Raw genomic sequence first — 21,798 nt, forward strand, 5'->3', positions numbered from 1 at the left:
TATTATATAGTAAGATGTAAATCTAGCCCATATATTCAGCGACTGGTATTTCCAAGTCTGAAGTTACTTGAATTTGTGAACTTAAGCCCTGGCCATTTAAACCTACATCTGTTCTTATCCTCATTCCTATCACCCATGTCTTCCATTCTACTCTTGAAATATTTGATATTAATAGATTTAGTTATTGAAAATACCACTGCTTTTGAGTCCTGTTTTAGCTTTTTCAGGATTCTGCCTTAAATGTTGTTCTTAATATGAGAAAGAGATTTGGGAATGATTATTACATGTACTGTCTACTATTAGAATCAGTGAAAGGAAAATTCTCTTATAGATTGGGTTTTATGACTTTGTAATGATACAGAGCATCAATGGTAAGTTTCTTACAGTATACAGAAATATATACTTGATTGATCAAATTACAAAATATTCCTATAAAGTGACATGGCATATACTTCTCATGTGAGAAAAACAATATTAGCTAGAACCGTTGTGTGGAGCTATGGAGTTCATACCCTTTGCTGACAGGTTAGGAAATACGTGAAAGGCAAAGCTGAACATAAGTGTTCCTGAGGTCTATGTCTTTATACAGCATTATACAAAGTAAAATTTAATTAGCAATAATAATAGCAACATAAGAATATCTAAACTGTAAAGAAAATATAACTGTAAAGATTAGTTCAATTTTTTTCTTTTAAGTTATTAATTTATTATTTGCCTTATAATGCGTGATCTGGTTGTACTAATCTAAAACTGTTAAGAACCAAACTCTGATGTCACACATAGGTATTAGTTATAGTTCAAACACTGACTAGGCTACCTAATTTAAATAAACTCGTTTCCTTATTGGTCAATGAGAATAGTAGTATCTCATAAGATTATTAAAAGGATTAAATGGGATAATATGTGTAAAGTGATTCTGTAGAGTTCAAAACTTAGTAAATGGTAAATGGTAAAAAAATGAAGAAATGACTTAAATAAAATAAGCTAGGTGTGGAAATATCATAAGCTAGGTGCGGTAGCTCACACCTGTAATCTCTCCAGTTTGGGAGGCTGAGGCGGGTGAATTGCTTGGGCTTAGGAGTTTAAGACCAGCCTGGACACTGGGCATGGTGGCTCACGCCTGTAATCCCAGCACTTTGGGAGGCTGAGGCAGGCAGATCACCTAAGGTTGGGAGTTCGAGACCATCCTGACCAACCCCATCTCTACTAAAAATACAGAATTAGCCAGGCATGGTGGTGTATGCCTGTAATCCCAGCTACTTGGGAGGCTGAGGCAGGAGAATCGCTTGAACCTGGGAGGCGGAGGTTGCAGTGAACCGAGATCTCGCCATTGCACTCCAGCCTGGGCAACAAGAGCAAAACTCCATCCCAAAAAAAAGAAGACCAGCCTGGGCAACATGGTGAAACCTCATCTCTACAAAAAAATACAAAAATTAGCTAGGCATGGTCATGTGTACCTGTCATCCCAGCCACTCCAGAGGCTGAGGCACAAGAATTGCTTGAACCAGGGATGTGGAGGCTGCAGTGACCTGAGGTTGTGCCACTACACTCCAGCGGGGGATAGAGCCAGACTTTGTCTCAAAAACTTAAAAAAAAATAAAGCCCACTAGCGCTAGGCACAGTGGCTCACGCCTGTAATCCCTGTACTTTGGGAGGCTGAGGCAGGTGGATCACCTGAGGAAAGGAGTTCGAGACCAGCCTGGCCAACATGGTGAAACCCCATCTCTACTAAAAATATAAAAATTAGCCAGGCGTGGTGGCGGGTGCCTATAATCCTAGCTACTAGGGAGGCTGAGGCAGGAGAATCATTTGAACCCAGGAGGCGTAGGATGCAGTGAGCCGAGATCGCACCATTGCACTCCAGCCTGGGCAACAAGACTGAAACTCTGTCTCAAAAAAAAAACAAAAACAAACAAACAAACAAAAAAAAACCATGAGTATTATAGATTACAGAAATGGACTTTTACACAAACAATATATACCTATCTTAGGAAAATTTTTTTAACAGAACTTTTATCTAAATGCTGATATTACTAGCTATAAAAGTTATTTGAATGACTTAAAATTGTTTTTATGTTTTAAGATTTCTCTTTGTACTCACGAGTTTATTAGTATATACCTGAATTGAATTAATATCCATTTTGGGAAAAAACACTAAAGAGTACTATTTTCTGGCTGGGCACGGTGGCTCATGCATGTAATCCCAGCACTTTGAGAGGCCAAGGTGAGTGGATCACCTGAGGTCAGGAGTTTGAGACCAGTCTGGCCAACATGGTGAAACCCTGTCTCTACTAAAAATACAAAAAAATTAGTCCAGTGTGGTGGCGCACACCTGTAATCCCAGCTACTCAGAAGGCTGAGGCAGGAGAATTGCTTGAACCCAGGAGTTGGAGGCCTGCAGTGAGCCGGGATCCTGCCACTATACTCCAGCCTGGGCAACAGAGCAAGACTCCATCTCAAAAAGAAAAAGAGTACCATTTTCTAGTAATTGTGACTAATGCATTGGTTAATACTAAAATACTGGAAAAATAATAATAGCTAATACACATGTAACATTTACCACGTTCTAGGTATGATTTAAACACATACATATTAGCTTATTTAACCCTCTAGGGTAGGAATATTGTCCCCACTTTGCAGATGAGGACACTGAAGCACAGAGAGATTGAATGACTTGCCTGAGGTCACTTAGCTTTATGAAAAGCCAGTAAGCATTCGTGCATGGTTCACACTGCATCATGTTAAGCCAATAATATACATTTTCAGGAACTTAAAAAGCTACTTCTAATAGCACTTTTAAATATCAACAAGTATTTCAATTGATTTTAAAATTACGTTGTAGAGATTGAAACAAGTCTCTCGAACTATTTCATGTGGGGTGTTGGGTTTTGGGGTTTTTTTTGGGGGGGGGCATATCTAGTGAATTGTGAGAAATGAGTAGTCCATCCCTAGAAAGTTGCTATGCCTGTATATTTACATATAATTACTTTATTCACAAAATAGAATATATAGGTTCACAGCAAACAAATAAGTTAAATAAAACAGGAAAACATAGAACAAAGAAAAAGAGTACTTAACCAATATGCTATTCTCAAGTGTTTTAAAACAATCAAAAGTGATCATTTCTTTTTTATATTTTATTATTCTAAAGCTACAGTCTTGGATGCCCTGGTTTGATTATTGCTTCAGTTTCTTCTGAACAGCGAATTTTCCATTCTTTTGGAAAAGCCTAAAATTACTTGTCTAAATCAAAATCCAGCCATTTGCCCTTTTGCCTTTTTTATTTAAGCAAAGCCTCTTCTGTGGGTCTTCCTTTTGAAACAGTCTTTTTCTATGCAACATATCATTAGTTAATAGCTTTCCTTTTATTGAAAGCTGTTCATTATTTTAAAATGAAGAAAGTTTTTTAAAAGCCTAAAATAATTTGTGTGTTTTGTAAAACAATTGAGAAATACTGTATTTTTTATAAAAATCATAAATGTATTGGGTGAGAAATTACCTTTTTTGTGAACACAATAGATCTGGTGAAGGGTTACAGAAATGTTACTTTTAAAGGGAAATTATCTATTTTGATTAAGGAATTACAATTATAAACATTCATTAAATTTTTATAGCAACTTTTGACAAAACCTGTGGTATTCTACAGATTGCTAATAGAATATGTAAATAATTTGCAGGTGGCATACAAGCATCTCAGCATTGAATAGCAGGGAAAAGAAAGATGAAGGAGCTAGAGCAATGTGGAAAGTAAAATAAATGTATAATATATAGACATTAGATGACAGCAGTGTTGAAGTAGTCAAGATTATATTACTAAAGCAGAGAGAGGAATCATGGCCACTCTGACATTCCATAATGAGGGCTCAAAATAGCCAAAAAAGAGTCTATTCATTGTTGGAATTTCAAAAACAATATATCCTTATTTTAAGATCTTCCTAAAAATACCTGCTTAGAGTCTTTTTACCAGCTGTTGAATTCTGACAAATAAAGTATAGAAATTAAATAAAGCTCCTGCTGTCCTACTGTGGCACAAAGGACTCTTCGTATCCAGGAGGTTACAAAGGGATTTAATCTTAGGTATCACTTTTGATATGTAAATAATATGTATATTTTGTTTCTGAAAGTGCAGGAAAGAACCAGCATCAGCTAACATTATTTTAGGAAGAAAATTCATTCAAATTTATTTAACATGAGTAAAAATAAGAATAGTTTAATATTGTTAAGAATGTTTTAAAAGTACAGAGTTTTCTTAGCTTCAGCACTATTGATATTCTGGGCTGGAGAATTCTTTGTTTTCGGGGGCTGTCTTGAACATTGTAGCATGTTTAGCAGTATCTCTGGCCTCTGCCCACTAGATGCCGGTAGCACATACACTTTTCCACCTTCAGCAGTGATGACCAAAAATATCTTCAGATGCTGCAGAATATTCCTTGGAGCAGAAAATCACCAGTTTAGAACCACTGCTTTAGCCAGTTCCAGAAAGTAAACACAAAATGACTCAAAGTGAATTGCATTAAAACTCTGAAGTTTTAGAACAAATGAGTAGCCAGAAGAATTGGAAAGACTTTAGACTATGAAGATGAAGGTTTCAATTAAGGTGTTCATATATCAATCGTGTTATTATATAGTCCAGAGCAATATGGAAGATTTAATCTTTTTCTTGGTAAAAAGTAAGAACATACTTACAGATTTTTCTGGTTAAACCATGTCATCCTATAAATAGGGAAATCTTGTCACTTTCCCAAATTAAAGGTAACCGTTCAACAAATAATTAGCCACTTGAGGGGCTCAGTGAAGTATTCACCCACGGACTAGTTAACTACGTTGTCTTTGAGAAGCTAGAATCAAGGTAGGTGTAGAAAAGATAAACCTAGAATATTAGCTCCCAAAATAGACTTCAGACATTTTTGTTGGCTGTACTTCAACTCAGATGAAGTCCTGCTGTAATTCCTACCAGCACTGCTCCTCTGGAGCTTGCTGTGCTTCACTTTGAGTTTCTGCCTTCTGTAGCCAACACTGGTAGACAAGAAATTGAAGCCAAAAGGTTCAAAAAGGGCCATAATATATTTAACTAACTTGGTTCTTGGCTAATATAAAAAGCAAACCTTCTGTGCAAAAGCACAATATCAGTATTAATACACTTTTTTTGAATAACTAGAAAACTGGTTACCAAGTTTAAAATGCATTTTTAAAGTACAGTACTGTCGTAAGAATCACATTTAGAAGTGTAACAACATAGTGTATTTAATCAGTATCAGAATTTTAAAATTTATTTTATTATCATGGAATCTGAGAGTGAAAGGGTATCTTTGAAATCCTCTGACTAATCTTTACTGATTTTGCCTGCTTCCACTGAGCTGCGTGAACATGAGGAGCCATAGACACCCTGCAGGGATCTCAGTCTAAAGCAGTAATTCCAAACCTTAGTGTTGTTTCTCTAGAGAAGTACATCAGAATCTCTGTAAAGAGCTATTTTGAAAAATGTCTTTAATATAATTTTATGAAGAAATATATAATGCCTTTTATTCTTACAAATATAGAAATCTTTTAAAAATCTTAATCAGTGGGAAATTTGTGAGGAAGTTTTAATGATCATGTAATCTGGCAAATACATAATTAATTCACAGACCACACATCTGGAGGTGACAGGTAATATTGTTTATGCTTGAGTGGTATAATGTGTACTGCTGTTCCTAATACATAACAACCCAAAAGAAAAAAATGGACAAAAGAGAAAAGAGGCAGTTAGCTACCAAAAAATAAAATTAAAAATTAAAAAATATATATATATGGAAGGCCAATAAACAATAAGTTAATCATTTTTGCCATTAGGTTGGTAAAATTTAAAAGATGCTATACAGTATTGATGAGCGTGTGAAACAGAAACCTTCATATATTAATGGTGGAAGGAGAAATTTTATTATCTTTTTGGAGAGTACATTTATCAGAATTTTAAGAACGTACTCAACAATTCCAGTTTTGGAATTTTTCCTACAGAAATCTCACACAATGAGGTAAAGGCTATTCATTGCAGTGTTTTGCTTTTTTTATGTCCCCTCCCTTCTGAAGTGGAATCGACATAAATGTCCTTTGCTAGGGAAATAGGAGACATACTAAAAGTTAATCCTGGTAATTCCATGTAGTAGTTAAAAGAATGAGATAAATTTATTTGTACAAACATGAAAAGCTGTCCCCAAAATATTAAGTGAAAAAAGACATAAAATAGTATAAATACTATAATCTCAGTTATATTTTTAAAATGAAAAATATTGTGTGTATACCAAGAAAGGAATTTGGAACAAAATACAGACATGCCTTGGAGATACTGTGGATGTGGTTCCAGATCACCATAAAAAAAGGTGAGTCACATGAATTTTTTTGGTTTCCCAGGGCATATAAAAGTTATATTTACACTATACTATAGTCAAGAGTGTGCAATAGCATTATGTCTTAAAAAAAGTATGCATACTTTAATTTTAAAATACTTTATTGTTAAAAATGCTAATGATTATCTGAGCCTTCAGTTAATCATAATGTTTTTGCCAATCAGGGTGGTGGTTGCTGAAGATAGAGGTGGCTATGGCAATTTCTTAAATTACAACAACGAGGTTTGCTGTATTATTGACTCTTCCTTTTACAAAAGATATCTCTGTAGCATATGATGCTGTTTGATAGTATTTTACCTGTAGTAGAACTTCTTTCAAAATTAGAATCAATCCTCTCAAACCCTGCCCCTGCTTTTTCAACTAAGTTTATGTAATATTCCAAGTCTTTTGTTGTCATTTCAACAATGTTCACAGCATCTTTACCAGGCATAGATTCCATCTCAAGAAACCACTTTCTCTGTTCATCTATAAGAAGCAACTCTTCATCTATTCAAGTTTGATCATGAGATTGCAGCCATTCAGTCACATCTTCAGGCTCCACTTCTAATTGTAGTTCTCTTGCTATTTCCACCACATCTGCAGTTACTTTCTTCACTGAAGTCTTGACCCCCTCAAAGTTATCCATGAAGGTTGGAATCAGCCTCTTCCAAACTTCTGTTCTTGTAGATATTTGACCTCCTCCCATGAATCGTGAATGTTCTTAATGGCATCTGTAATGGTGAATTTTTTCCAAAAGCTTTTCATTTTACTTTGCTCAGATCCATCAAAGGAATCACTACCTATGGCAGCTATCACCTTACAAAATGTATTTCTTAAGTAATAAGACTTGAAAGTCAAAATAACTAATGGATCACTTGGGCTGCAGAATAGATTTTGTGTTAGCCCGCATGGAAACATCATTAATCTCCTTGTATATCTCCATGAGAGGTCTTGGTTGAGTAGGGGGATTGTTAATGAGCAGTAATATTTTGAAAGGAATCTTTTTTTCTGAGTTGTAGGTCTCAACTGTGGGCTTAAAATATTCAGTAACCCATGCTGTAAACAGATGTGCTGTAATCCAGGCTTTGTTGTTCCATTAGTAGAGCACAGAGTAGATTTCATATAATTCTTAAGGGCTCCAGGATTTTAGGAATGATAAGTATTGATTTCAAGGCCCCAACTGCATTAATCCGTAACAAGAGAGTCAGCTTGCCCTTTGAAGCTTTGAAGCCAGGCATTGATTCCTTTCTATCTATGAAGTCATGGATGGCATCTTCTTTCAATAGAAGGCAATTTTTTCAACATTGAAAATCTGCTTTTTAGTGTAGTCTTGTCGTCATATACCTTAGCTAGATCTTCCAGATAACTTGCCATAGCTTCTCCATCAGCACTTGCTGCCTCACCTTCCACTTTTATGTTATGGAGACAACATCTTTTCTTAAACTTCTGCTGGCTTCCAGCTGTTCTGTGCAGCTTCTTCACTTCTCTGAGCCTTGAGATAATTGAAAAGAGTTAGGGTCCTGCTCTGGATTAAGCTTTGGCTAAGGGAATGTTGCAGCAGGTTTGATCTTTCATCCACGCCATCCAAACCTTCTCCGCATCAGCAATAAAACTGTTTTGGTGTCTCATCATTTGTGTTTTCACTAGAGTAGCCCTTTTAATTTCCTTCAAGAACTTTTCCTTTGCATTCACATCTTGACTAACTCTTTGGCACAAGAAGCCTGCTTTTCAGCGTGTCTTGGCTTTTGATATGCCTTCCTCACTAAGCTTAATCATTTCTAGCTTTTGATTTAAAGTAAGAAACAGAGCCAGGCATGGTGGCTCATGCCTGTAATTCCAGAACTTTGCAAGGCCGAGGCTGGGAATCACCGAATCCTAGGAGTTTGAGATCAGCCTGGGCAACACAGCCTATTTCTACAAAAAAAAAATACCCAATGTGTTGTCGCATACCTGTTGTTTCAGCTACTTGGGAGGTTGAAGTGGGAGGATCCCTTGAGCCCAGGAGGTAGAGGCCGCAATGAGTCATGATTGCACCACTGCACTGTAGCCTGGGTCAGAGTGAGACCCTGTCTTAAAAAATAAAAATAATTAATGTGAGAGACGTGACTTTTCCTTTTGCTTGAGCATTTAGATGCCATTGTGGGGTTATTGATCAGTCCACTTCCCATATAATTGTGTCTCAGGGATTAGAGAGGCCCAAGGAGAGAGGGAGAGAGACTGGAAATGGCCAGTTGGTGGAGCAGTCAGAGCATAGTCCATAAGTTCACTGTCTTACATAGGCATGGTTCATGGCATTGCAAAACAATTCCAATAGTAACATCAAAGATCACTGATCACAGATCACCATAACAGATATAAAAATAATGAAAAAGTTTGAATATTGTAAGAATTACCAAAATGTGACACAGAGACACAAAGTGAATATGTACTATTGGAAAAATGGTGCCAATGGACTTGCTCAATGCAGGGTTACCACCTTCAATTTGTAAAAAACATAATATCTGCAGAGCACAGTAAAGCAAAGTATAGTTAAACAAGGTATACCTGTATAAAACTGATTGCTTTAAAAATATTGAATTTGCAAAAGTTAAACCTTTTAAGTGTACAATCTTCTGGAGTTGTAAACAATACTAACAAACATCTGGCAAAATGTTATATTACTATGAATTTTCAGAAAGAACAGACATCAGTGACATTAATTTATACATAATGTATCTTATATAAGTAATCCAAATACAATTGAGTCTGGTTTCTGCTTTTGATAAACCCTTTATATAAACCTCAGTTAAGAAAAATGCAAAAAAATGAGGCATGCCTGTACACAACTGTTAGCTGTGTCCTTAGTGAATGGCAGCAGGAGCGGCGGGGCGAGGGGGAAGGCAAGAGGAGGTAGTAAAGGGGGAATAGTTGAAGATTCTTTTTTTTTTTTTTTTTTTTTTTTTTTTTGAGACGGAGGCTTGCTCTGTTGCTCAGGCTGGAGTACAGTGGCGTGATCTTGGCTCACTGCAACCTCCGCCTTCTGGGTTCAAGCGATTTTCCTGCCTCAGCCTACCAAGTAACTGGGATTACAGGTGCCCGCCACCATGCCCAGCTAATTTTTTGTATCTTTGGTAGAGACGGGGTTTCACCATATTGGCCAGGCTGGTCTCAAATTCCTGACCTTGTGATCCACCCAGCTCGGCCTCCCAAAGTGCTAGGATTACAGGCATGAGCCACTGCGCCCAGCCAAACTGCTTCAGTTCTAAAAATAAAAAAGGGTAGGGAGAGAGAGAGGGAACACAGTTATATGTCACCTATCCAGAACCCTTGAGAAATACGCATTTCAGGAGCCACTTACAGAATTATTAAAAATCAAATCTGTTGTTAGCCAGCATATTTGAGAGCCTACTTTTTGTTCAGCACTAAGCACTAACATATTTATAATTTTTTTTAACTTGGAGAGAAATTAGTAAAATATTTTACATCTTTTTTTCAATATAGAGCACTAAAAATAGTTTAACCCAGCCTCCTCTTCCAACCTTTTTCACATCAGGCATCAATAGCAAATGATTATATTTTTAAAGCACAATTGGGGAAGCCATTATTAGATAAACCAGTGAACCAACCATGTTGCTCCCCCAGCAGAGGAGACCAGCCTGGGGACTTCAGCCATGCCCAGTCATCTGAGAAAGCTAACCAGATCAGTTTCTGGACCCACCTATAACTGCACACCATAGAAGTTCTCCTTTAACCTGTTGATTTGTTTACATTCATTAACAATAGTTCCATACTACGCTGAAATAAAATGGTATTCTCAGAGATACAGCATTTTAACCCTAAACTAATCAGTCTCCTGATCCCTAGTCCAATGTGTCCTTTATTCTTAACTAGACTGCCTCAACTTGATAAGTTCCTAGTTCCCACCAAAAGTTAGGGCCAGATTTTGGTGTTACAGACTACTTAGCTAAATTGAGTGGACCTTAATATGTGGGAGCCAATACTGATATTTTTTGAGGGAAGACACATACTTTCTAATATAAAAATTTAATCTGATACTTTAAACAGGGACAGATCAAAGATATGGTCACTTTTTTATCCCTCCCAGACATGTTGCATAACTTAATTTTTATAATGGATGTGAAATTTTCTAAACGTTACAATGAAATCTTTTTTTTAAAAAAAAAGGAAGCAGATATAAATTTAAAATTCTTCCAAACAATTAAAAATAAAATTTAATTTGAAAGAAACATATAAAATAAAACTCTCAGGAAAGAAATTTATAATGGAAGTCATGAGACCAGCAAGTAGAGAATAGCAGTGATACTGGTAAGAGGAGAAAGCAACATATACTACATATGAAGCAAGCCAAACTTGATGATGTAGTATATATGAGGGAATTAATAATTAAAGGTGGCCAATATTTCTCATTGGACTAGAATAATAATAGGCTTATAGAATAAAGAATTTAAGATAGCAAGCAAAATTTTGGAAATAGAATTTGGTGTTAGGCATAGTGCATATTAAAGTGACACAAAGCTTTGTGTCAAGGTATCTGGCAAGAAAAGCAGGCCAGAAATTTAGATTTGAGGAGCAGATACAAAAATGATAATTAAAAGCAGAGAGATAGATGAGTAAAGAATAAAATGTCATATATGCCTGAAAACAAAGTAAGTTTTGTTTTCTCTCCTAAAATTACCCATCAGAAATGAGAGTGCTGCCTTATATTGAAATCACTAACACAAGATGATTTCTCAGTTACTTTATTTGGACTTGGAGAAGACATACTGGCCTGAAATAACCATTGTATTTCGGATGTAAATTCAGGCTACCAGGTAGAATTAAAATTTGATCAAATAAGATGAGGCCTGAGAATTGATCCTTAAATTTTTAGCATTGTCTAGGTCATTGGTGACCTTGAAAGAACAATTTACATGGAGTAATTAGGAAGAAAGACTTCTGGGAATAGGTTCAGTAAAGAACAGGAGGAAAGGAAGAGAAGGGAGACACGTAGAAAACTCATGAAGAATTTTGCTACAACACTGTGCCAAGAAATGGGTAACAGCAGAGGAGTATAAGGTCCAGGTACAGGTTCATTTATTTGGTTTTGGGGGGTATTTTTGGTTTTTGTTTTTTGAGACGGAGTCTCTTTTGTCGCCCAGGCTGGAGTGCAGTGGCACAATATCAGCTCACTGCAACCTCCGCCTCCTGGGTTCAAGCGATTCTCCTGCCTCGGCCTCCTGAGTAGTTAGGATTATAGGTGGCTGCCACCATGCCTAGCTAATTTTTGTATTTTTGGTAGAGATGGGTTTCGCCATGTTGGCCAGGCTGGTCTCGAACTCCTGACCTCAGGTGATCCACCCTCGGCCTCCCAAAGTGCTGGGATTATAGGAGTGAGCCACCATACCCAGCCATTAATTATATTTTCATAAAATATAACATCTCAACTCATTCTATTGGAATTACAGATTTAGCTCTTTCAATTTATAGGAAATGTGTGCCATAAAATCCAATTGGCAAAGCCATTTCTCACTGTCATAAACAGTCAAGTCAAATTGACTTTTTGTCAGAAAAAGTTAGACTTTATATTTTGCTTGGTGTTCCAGAGACTTTTATACCCTAGGGCCATATACCTTAATAAGATCTGAAGTAGATTGGAGAGATAATATCTTTCTCTTGTAAAGTGGGAAAAAGTCAAGTCACTTTTAGAAAAACACACATCTGGAGGTTGGGATCTGGAAATCAATTTTCTTTTTTTCTTTTTTATTTTTAGAGACAAGCTCTTGCTCTGTCACCTGGGCTGGAGTGCAGTGCTACAGCCATGGCTCACTGCAGCCTGCACCTCCTGGGCTCAAGGGGTCCTCCCACCTCAGCCTCCTGAGTGAGACTACAGTTATGCAGCACCACACCTGGCTAATTTTCGTAGAGACGGGATCTCACTTCGTTGCCCAGACTGGTCTCAAACTCTTGGGCTCAGGCAATTTTCCCCCCTCGACCTCCCGAAGTTCTGAGATTACAGGCATGAGCCACCTCGCCCAGCCTGGAAATCAGTTTTCTTAAAGCTATACACACCTATCTACACCATAGAGAGTCTTAGATGACTCCAGGGGTAAATGTATGAATACCTGTGCTCTAGGACACATAGATGATTCCCAAAGTAGTACTGATAATGAAGAAGATATTAGTGTTAAATTGTGTCATGAGATGTGAGAATGAAGGGGGGGGGAGTCATTTTTTCTTAATATTTTATACAATATTATTTTAAATATATGTTCAATTAACTTCTATAAAAGATACTTGATTATTTCATTTATCTCCTTAGGATTGTATACATTCAAAATGTCACCTCCCCCAAAAAAGTGGTATAATCTAAGGATGGCCTTATTTTTGGCATAGATAGTATCATACGGTCACACTTGGCTGTGTGTGAATCCATACTCATCTCATGATTAAGATCCTTAGGCCAGGCATGGTGGTTCATTCCTGTAATCCCAGCATTTTGAGAGGCCGAGGTGGGCAGATCACTTTGAGGCCAGGAGTTCAAGACCAGCCTGGCCAATATGGTGAAACCCCGTCTCTACTGAAAATGCAAAAATTAGCCAGGTGTGGTGGCCCACACCTGTAATTCCAGCTACTCAGGAGGCTGAGGCACGAGAATCACTTGAACCCAGGAGGCAGAGGTTGCAGTGAGCCGAGATTGCACCACTGCACTCCAGCCTGGGCGACAAAGTGAGACTCTATCTCAAAAAATAATAATTTAAAAAAAGAAAATATAAATCATATTAAGCAAGTGTTATAAATGAAAAGAAAGTAAAAAGTCAGCTTTAAATGATGTACTGTGAGGTGTTTTGTTTGTTTTAATGGAAGAGTATAATTTTGTTTCTTTGGAAATAGTCCTAAATATTGATGAATACCTTTTGGAAGGTAAGAATGTCATGGAATACTTTCTATAGAACATTAGTCCACATATTCTGTTTCCCGCCTATCTCCACACCACTGAGCAACAGTGCTTGCTCCCAGTGCAAACACACATTCTCATATCAGCATCAAGACTACATAACAGTGAAGTGGGTTTTTTTGTAGAGAACATACAGAAATTTGGAGAAAGGATCATCAAGTATTGACAAAGTCAGAAACTTAGTACTGCTAAGGAAATTTATTTTTTGGTCACTTAATATGATACTAATAACTTGTTTAAAATCTAGTTAACTACTGCATTATAATTTATTATATTCTATTCACAGGGCTTCATTATTTCAAAAATGTTGTGCTAGTGGGATCCCTACAGGATCGCTATGTTCCTTATCACTCTGCCCGCATTGAAATGTGTAAAACAGCTTTAAAGGACAAACAGTCAGGTAATGGAATAAAAGTATTTCAAAGAGTTATAGGTATTAATGAGCTCTTTCCACAATTTTTCTTGTAGTCACTTTCTCTCATATCTGTCACCCTTCTCTTTCCTGTTACTTCCTTTCCACCCACTTATATTAACAGCTGTCCTTTTTCCATTCTTCTCACCTGCCACGTGAACTGCCTTTACCAATGAAGTAATACTTTCATCTAATTACAAATGCCTCTCCATTTTGCTGCCTCAGAAGTAGTTCATACTTTGATTTCCTCTGAATTAATGGGATTGACAATTGTAGTCATCCTTGTCATATGTTCTGCTGTACCTCGCTTTTACGCAAAGGTGGCAGCAAGGATTTGCCCCTCTTTACTGATAGTAAATGATAAAGACTTTATTTGTTCTTTTGCTATTTGTGAATAACAAAATAAATTTAAAGTGTAGCCATTTGGAGCCAGAAGGAAACTTGAGTCCTGTTTACTCATTTTATAACTAAAGCCCAGAGATACTAAGTGGCTTAGCCCGAATCAGTTAATTACAGACTTAGGTCAAGAACCTGGTCTCCGGGCGTGGTGGCTCCTGCCTGTAATCCCAGCACTTTGGGAGGCCAAGGCAGGTAGATCACCTGAGGTCAGGAGTTCGAGACCAGCCTGGCCAACATGGTGAAACCCCATCTCTACTAAAAATACAAAAATTAGCCGGGCGTGATGGCGGGTACCTGTAATCCCAGCTACTTGGGAGGCTGAGGCACGAGAATAGCTTGAACCCGGGAGGGGGAGGTTGCAGTGATCCGAGATCGTGCTGTTGCACTGCAGCCTGAGAGACAAGAACGAAACTCTGTCTCAAAAAAAAAAAAAAAAAAAAACCCTGGTCTCCTACCTCTCAATATTGCCTCAGATCCGTTTTTGGAATGAGGCTGATTTTAAACTCTTAATCCTTTATTTTTCTACATTGTGACAGTGAACAGCTCCTTAAGGCAAGAACTGTCTTAAGCACATTTTTATTGACAATGCCTAACATGCTGCCTGCTACATGGTAAGTACTCCTTTATTGTACATTTGTGACATCAAAATAACCTTTTCGGACTTCTGTTCTAGCAAAGGCTGAGTCCACCTAAGGAAAAAATTCAGAAGAGTCTTAACCTTCAGATGAGTAGCTGAAACTAGATAAATGTCCCTTATTTTAACAGTGAGGTTCTGTGACATTGGGGGACAAGGGGAATCAAATGATGAAGACATGTTTAGACTTCTTCCTGTATTAACATATTTTTAAAATAGCGTGGAACCACAAATCCAACCTGACTCAAAATGAAAACTAAGAGGAGAGGTGGGAGTAAAAAGTTTTTTGATGAGTATGTATTAAGTCAGTCTTTCTCTTAAACACCTCTCTTTTCTATATCTGATTGTACTCCTGTGTACTTTTCCCTTCTTGTCATTCCTCAGGCAGCATCCTACCTGTCTTCTGAAATTTAATATTTACCTCTCTAAAGCTCACACGTTCCATGGACACTGTTAGTACTCATTTATTAGTATATAGTAATGCATAAGCCTTGTAAACAATGTTTTGCCCCTTAGAAGGCAGTTTATACATTTATGTGGATGTATTCTAATCGTTACCTTTTATGTGCTTAGTATGACCTCAGTAAATCCATTGTAAGAATTAGCTAAACATTGTTTGGGCGCAGTGGCTCATGCCTGTAATCCCAGCACTTTGGGAGGCTGAGGCAGGAGGATCACCTGAGTCCAGGACTCTGAGACTAGCTTGGGCAACATAGCAAGACCCCATTCTACCAAAAATAAAAAATTAGCTAGGCTAATTAAAATGGTGGTGCACGCCTGTGTGGTCCCAGCTACTCGGGAGGGTTAAGATGGAAGGATTGCTTGAGCCTGTGATGTGGAGGCTGCAGTGAGTTGTGATCATGCCGCTGCATTCCAGCCTGGGTAACAGAGTGACACCCTGTCTCCAAAAACAAAAAAAAAAAAACAAAAATAAGGAGAGAGGAACACAAGTACTAAATAAACCTATAGACCAAACAGAAGATCATGTTACTTGAGCCAAGCTCACGTTGTTCATCTGACTATAGGAGGTTGCTGTTCTTAAAATAATTTGGAAATTTTGACTGCCACAGAAACATCTTTAAAGTATTTGCTGTAGGCCAAGTTTATAATTTTGCCTTATCAAAATGTCTCACCATGTCTAGCTTATTTTCATAATTGTTTAATGAGTTATAAGTGACTTAACGTTAAAGAAAACTATTTCTTTGTTATAGGCATTGCTTTGAGTTAAAAATACCAAATTTCGGCTGGGCGCGGGGGCTCACGCCTGTAATCCCAGCACTTTGGGAGGCTGAGGCGGGAGGATCGCCTGAGGTCAGGAGTTCGAGACCAGCCTGGCCAACATGGTGAAACCCCAACTCTATTAAAAATACAAAAATTAACTGGGTGTGGTGGTGCATGCCTGTAATCCCAGCTACTCAGGAGGCGGAGACAGGAGAATGGCTTGAACCCGGGAGGCAGAGGTTGCAGTGAGCCAAGACCACACCGTTGCACTCCAGCCTGGGCAACACGAGTGAAACTCCATCTCAAAAAAAAAAAAAAAAAAAAAAATCAAATTTCAAGAATAATGTATAATAAATTTGTTATTTCCACTTGACTAGATAATGTGATTACTTACATTTTCTATAAACAGAACCAAAAATGATAGTTGAAGGAAAATTAAACCTTTTTAAAAAGAGCCATTTTTCTGCTTTATATGGAAATAATGTAACTAAATTTTATAACTTATCTAAAAATTGGCATAGTTTTTTTATTTTCAGTTACTAATGTGAACTAATTTTCCTTTTTTCTGTTGGTTCCACAGGACAGATCTATTCAGAAATGATCCACAACTTGCTTCGACCCGTTCTGCAAAGCAAGGACTGTAATTTGGTTCGCTATAATGTCATCAATGCATTGCCCAATACAGCTGATTCACTCATTGGGAGAGCTGCACATATAGCTGTTCTTGATTCGGAAATATTTTTAGAGAAATTCTTTCTGGTTGCTGCCCTCAAATATTTCCAATAGTATAAAAGCATTGTTAGCGACTGGACAATTACCTCATTCAACAATGTTTCAAATAATGTATTATATTAAAATGTAGATGCTGATAAGTTCTAAGAAATATTTATACCTTTTTATATGGAAGATAATTTATATCATCCATGTTTAGTGCTTTTTAAACATCAACTTTACTTTCTAGGTAATGTGGCTGTGCAATATTTTTTTAATTTTATCTTTTTACTTTTCTATTACTTTTTCATATATTTTGCTACCTAAGTATTTCAGTGAAACTTTAAGCCCATACCTGTGTCTGATTGTTTATTATTGGCTTTCCACAATTCTTACATCAGACTACATTATATTAGAGACCATTATTGCTAGAATAGCATGGGATTTAAAATTTTCTAATACTGGGGGTATTATTTAGTTAATTATAAATTTTTCTTTTCACATTTTACTGTGTTTTAACTGGAAATAAAATTATGGCTGCTACAATATATTTTTTGAAATCAACTTCTGTAGTTCTAAAATACACCTTTATCATACAATCAAAACCAGGTAGTTCATATAAAACAGTGTAATACAAGTTTTCTATAAAGTCATTACTGTTGCTTAAACATATTTCATGCCTATTAAAATATATTTTCTACTGGTGATTTCAACATTATTTCTCATACTGACTTTTATTACTGGAAATGTTCCTGTTCATGTTGGCAGCAGATAAAGATTTTTGAATGTTTGAATGCCCTCTGCCTTGATTTGGTTGGAATTTTTGCTAAATTGGTAATGTTGCTTGAACTTTATGACTACATTTTCTTTTAACTTTTTTCATGGACTTCCTTATATGTACATAATAATTAAATGTTGAAATTTATGAAATACTTTTATGAATTTAGATAATTTTTAAATATTGTTAAAGTTTATTGAACTAAAAAGTAATGTAAATAAAATAATTCATGTTAAAGATGGAACAAAATAATTAACTTTACATGTTTGGTGATACAGATGCAAATGTTTTTGATATATGGAGATGTTGAGTCTTTTGACTTTACTAAAGGTGCTGAATAGCATTAAATTCACTATTTTCCTTTTCTGTTTTACTTGTGAAAATAAAAATGCACTAAGGTTGGGTAGAAGTTCTGTTTGCACTCACTAATTGTGACAGACAGAGGTTTTTGTAAGTATTTATTGTACAATTGATGCATGTTTATTTTTAGCGTTGTTATTGCCTCTGGTGTTAATAAATGAACAAATGGCTATCTGGAGGAACAGCTACAACACTGGTAATCCTTTGCTTGTTCTCAGAATACTAGAGGTATATATATTTTATTTATAAGATAGACCAGCCTAATTGTATAACTTGTAGCCTTTGTATTTTTATATCTTTTGTATATATTATTATAGTTAAAATAATTTTGATTGCTATTGATAATTATTTACTTTTTAGAAAGTACTCAAAATTTTTATAAACTAATATCCCAAGTGCATTATAACTAGAAAATGTAAATATATTAATTAGCCACCACATATTTTTGCCAAGCACATTTTTTATATTCCTATATCTTGGCTCTGAGTTTGAAATGTGCATATTCAAAGCTTGGATAATTTTCAGGTTTATCAAAGGACTCAATCATATAAATAGTATTTGAGTGGAAATTGCTCTTATCATAGTTGATTGATTAGTTTTTGGTTATTTTAATACAGTTCTAAAAGCACATCTGTGTTCATGGTTTAAAATCTAACAAATTTAACTTACTTGATTTATCTGGGAAACCACCACACACTATTCACCTCCAAATTCAGATTGTGGGAGATGGGGTACAGTTATGGGGGAGAGAGGAAACGATGATCTGAAATGGTATTATTGACTCTTACTTTAGAGAATGAATCTCATTGAAGTATACCAGTAAGAGTTCTTGGTTGCAAACAACAAAAAAAATTATGATCAACCTGAACAGAAAAAGAATTTATTGGAGGAGGATCAGGTAGCTCACAGAATTGATGGAAAGGCTAGAGAGCCAGGTTTGGAAAACAAATAGAAGCCAAAGGAAAGTAGATGACCAAAAGTATAGCCAAGTTCTGATGACCTCAGAGCTAAACGACTGTATTCTTCTCTAGCCAGGATGACCCTGGAAACTGGATTTCAAGTACTTGTTTTATCACTTCAGATTCAAAGCGTAGTAGAATGTCCAACTGACCAAGTTTAAGTCTTGTGCCAGTGCTTGGGCTGTCAGGCATCAAAGACAGCAGATGTATCTGACCTCGTTAGTTTCCACAGTAGAAAATGGGACCCTTTATTCTACCAAGGTTAACCAAACATATGAAATGGGTTTGATGACAGCACCAAATATAAAAACACATCAGGTGTAATATAGTCCATCTTTTTGTCTTCCCAACATCTGCAAGGATAATTCTCTCCATATTTACACATTTAAAATGCATCTTTCTGACATAGTACTACTATCCCTCATCCAGTTTTAAGTCCAGGACCTCAGTGTGATGTTCTCTGATTCTGTAATAATCTCATCTCAATAGTGTGCAACTCATAGACAAAATTGTGACCTAACCACCACCCCTATACATAATAACAGTATAATAGGAAAGAAGCTGGGCGTGGTGGCTTATGACTATAATCCCAGCACTTTGGGAGGCTGAGGTGAGAGGATCACTTGAGCTAGGAATTCAAGACCAGCCTGGGCAACATAGCAAGACCCCATCTCTAGAAAATACTTTAAGTGAGCCTGGTGGCATGCACCTGTAGTCCCAGCTACTTGGAAGACTGAGGTGGGAGGATCACTTGAGTCCAGGAGTTCAAGGTTGCAGTGAGTTACTGCACTTCAGCCTGGGCCACAGGGAGACCCCCCAACTCAAATATATATATACATATGAAATAAGAGAAAATGTTATAAACATGCATGAGCCAGTGAGGAAGAAAACAAAATAGAGCAGGGCTTTGCATGTGTCCGTGCCAAGAATTACCTGGACTACTTTAAAAATACACATTCCAGGACCTTATTACAGACCACCTGAATCAGAATTTTCAGGATAGTGTAAAAGCAGCATCATGTTTTATGTCCCAAATTTCTCTAATAACACGTCGCAAATACAGTACTTAGTCCTGTCAGTGGTCGTGAATCTAGATGGTTATGACTTCTCACCACTGCCAACTATTTTCTGTTTTCTTTATGTTCAAGCAGCACCTCTGCTGATCAGATTTATGTATCCAGTGGATGACAGAGGATCTGAGGTGTGGGTGGTCTTGCCTATATATGGTTGTAATAGTCTTATATGTAAATGTTACCATTCAGCATGGTATTTTTTAAAATAAAATATAAAAACATGGTATTGTGAGGAGGGATTCCAGGAGACCCCCCTGACTTCTGGTTATACTATTCTCCCTACTCTCTTTTCTCCATGGTCATCAGGGCCAATCACTCCAGCTAGCACCATCACCACTTTCTCTAACCTTACCTAGAGGAATGAGGTCAAAATGGCTGGGTGGCAATTCCAGCTGGGCACAAAAATTGCTATACCAACAGAACCTGGACTCAGAGATGGCTAGCAAGAGTAGTGAAGGGTCTGAGATTTTATCCTACTTGCAAGGTTACAGGCTAGGTTGCTGCAGTTTCATGGATGCTGACAGGATACTCCTGGGCAAAAGACAAAACAGCTTTATTACAGCAAAATAGAAGCCAGAGTGTCCGCATATTTGCATCAGTTCCTGTAGCCCAATTCCCACAGTGTGATGCAGAGGGCCGGATGACGTCTGTGCACATGGGGGGTTGCATTACAGGAGAAGAATCCAGGATCAAGAATCAAGCAGTTTTTGAGCAAACAACAAACAAGCTAGTCTCTCTCCCCCAGGGAGCAGCAGTTAAATGGTAGTAATGCTGTGATTGCCTTGACCTACTTAGGTGCCTGTATGACTGACTACAGAAACTGCTTAGCATCAGGAGATGGATACGACTTGCAGTCTGGCACACTCAGTAATAATATACAGGCATGTTCACGGGCCTTGGGAGCTTGTCTCTTCTCTACTACAATGGAAAGCAAAATATATTTTATATCAGTAAGTCATATGCAATAGTAAGAAGTCAGACCCTTTTCTACTCTTTGATCTCTGTTATTCTGTCAACAGAAGATATATCACCAAATACCGTTGACTCATTTGGAAAATATGACAAATCCTTTAGGGCAGTATCCCAAAGTGTATTTTCTCACCTGGTTCCAAAACAACCTTCAATAAGGCTGTCCATCATTCCATAAAATCGGTTGCTTTTGGATGATGGAATATATAAGACTGTGAATCCTGCAGGCATTAGTCCCCTGCTTTACATCTTTCACAAGAAAATGAGTTCTTCGGTAAGAAGCAATGTTGTATATGATATTGTATTAAATATGGAGTAGTGTGTTAAGGTATTCAGTAAGTCCACAGGTGAAGTATATAATAAGCATAAATCAGGGAAAACAATCTAAATGCAGAATAATTGTCTCTTCCCGTAAGAACAAATTGCGACCTCCTTCATAACAGTAGGATTTCATTGTAATCAGACCTGCCACCCAGACCACATAAAAGTGTATCATGGGATCAAGTTGGTCACTGCAGTTGGCAAGTAGCGGTAGTAGCCAGTCAGTCATGGCAGAAGAAAGACGGTGTTAAAAGTACATGTATGTCTCCATTCTTGCCACCGTGGCTACCTTGTTACTGAGTCCACACCTGTTGTGGGGGAAGGAGGCTGAGTAATTGATGTCCACAGAATGGGTCACTGTTGCAGCCCTTGTGTAATCCCCTTTTGAGAGTGGCCGGGACCTAATAATAGGATACAGTGGAAGTGGTGGGATGTCGCTACCGAAATGAGATTACAGAAGTTCAGGGCTTCCATTTTGAGTGATCTTTCTTGCTCCTTAGTTCATTTGTCCTGTGGAAAGCCAGCTGCCATGTTGCAAGATAGCCTTTGGAGAAGCCCACTTAACAAATAACTGAGAAGGTTTCCAGTCCAAAGTCCACAAGGAACCAAATCTTGCCAATAATCATGTGAATGAGCTTGGAAGCAGATCTTCCCTTAGTTGT

The 21,798-nt window shown here is 37.2% G+C and overlaps 1 protein-coding gene across 26 annotated transcripts in view; it reads left to right on the forward strand.

Annotated features, from left to right (window-relative positions):
• The window catches only part of FAM135A (family with sequence similarity 135 member A), a 147,633-nt gene extending 129,641 nt beyond the window's left edge, over positions 1 to 17,992 (forward strand). For 24 of the 26 annotated variants that reach the window (XM_003809545.5, XM_014345404.4, XM_008961807.5 and 21 more), the window contains 2 exons: positions 13,586 to 13,699; positions 16,546 to 17,992. In XM_003809545.5, the coding sequence (XP_003809593.1) occupies positions 13,586 to 13,699; positions 16,546 to 16,751 (320 nt within the window). In that variant the 3' untranslated portion in view covers positions 16,752 to 17,992. Of the gene's footprint in view, positions 1 to 13,585; positions 13,700 to 14,646 lie in introns of all 26 variants that reach the window. The other 2 variants (XM_034962314.2, XM_034962313.3) reach the window with 2 other exon arrangements.
• The last annotated feature ends 3,806 nt before the right edge of the window (positions 17,993 to 21,798 follow it).

Source organism: Pan paniscus, chromosome 5 (genome assembly GCF_029289425.2).
Source record: "Pan paniscus chromosome 5, NHGRI_mPanPan1-v2.0_pri, whole genome shotgun sequence".
In the NCBI taxonomy this organism is placed as follows: Eukaryota; Metazoa; Chordata; class Mammalia; order Primates; family Hominidae; genus Pan; species Pan paniscus.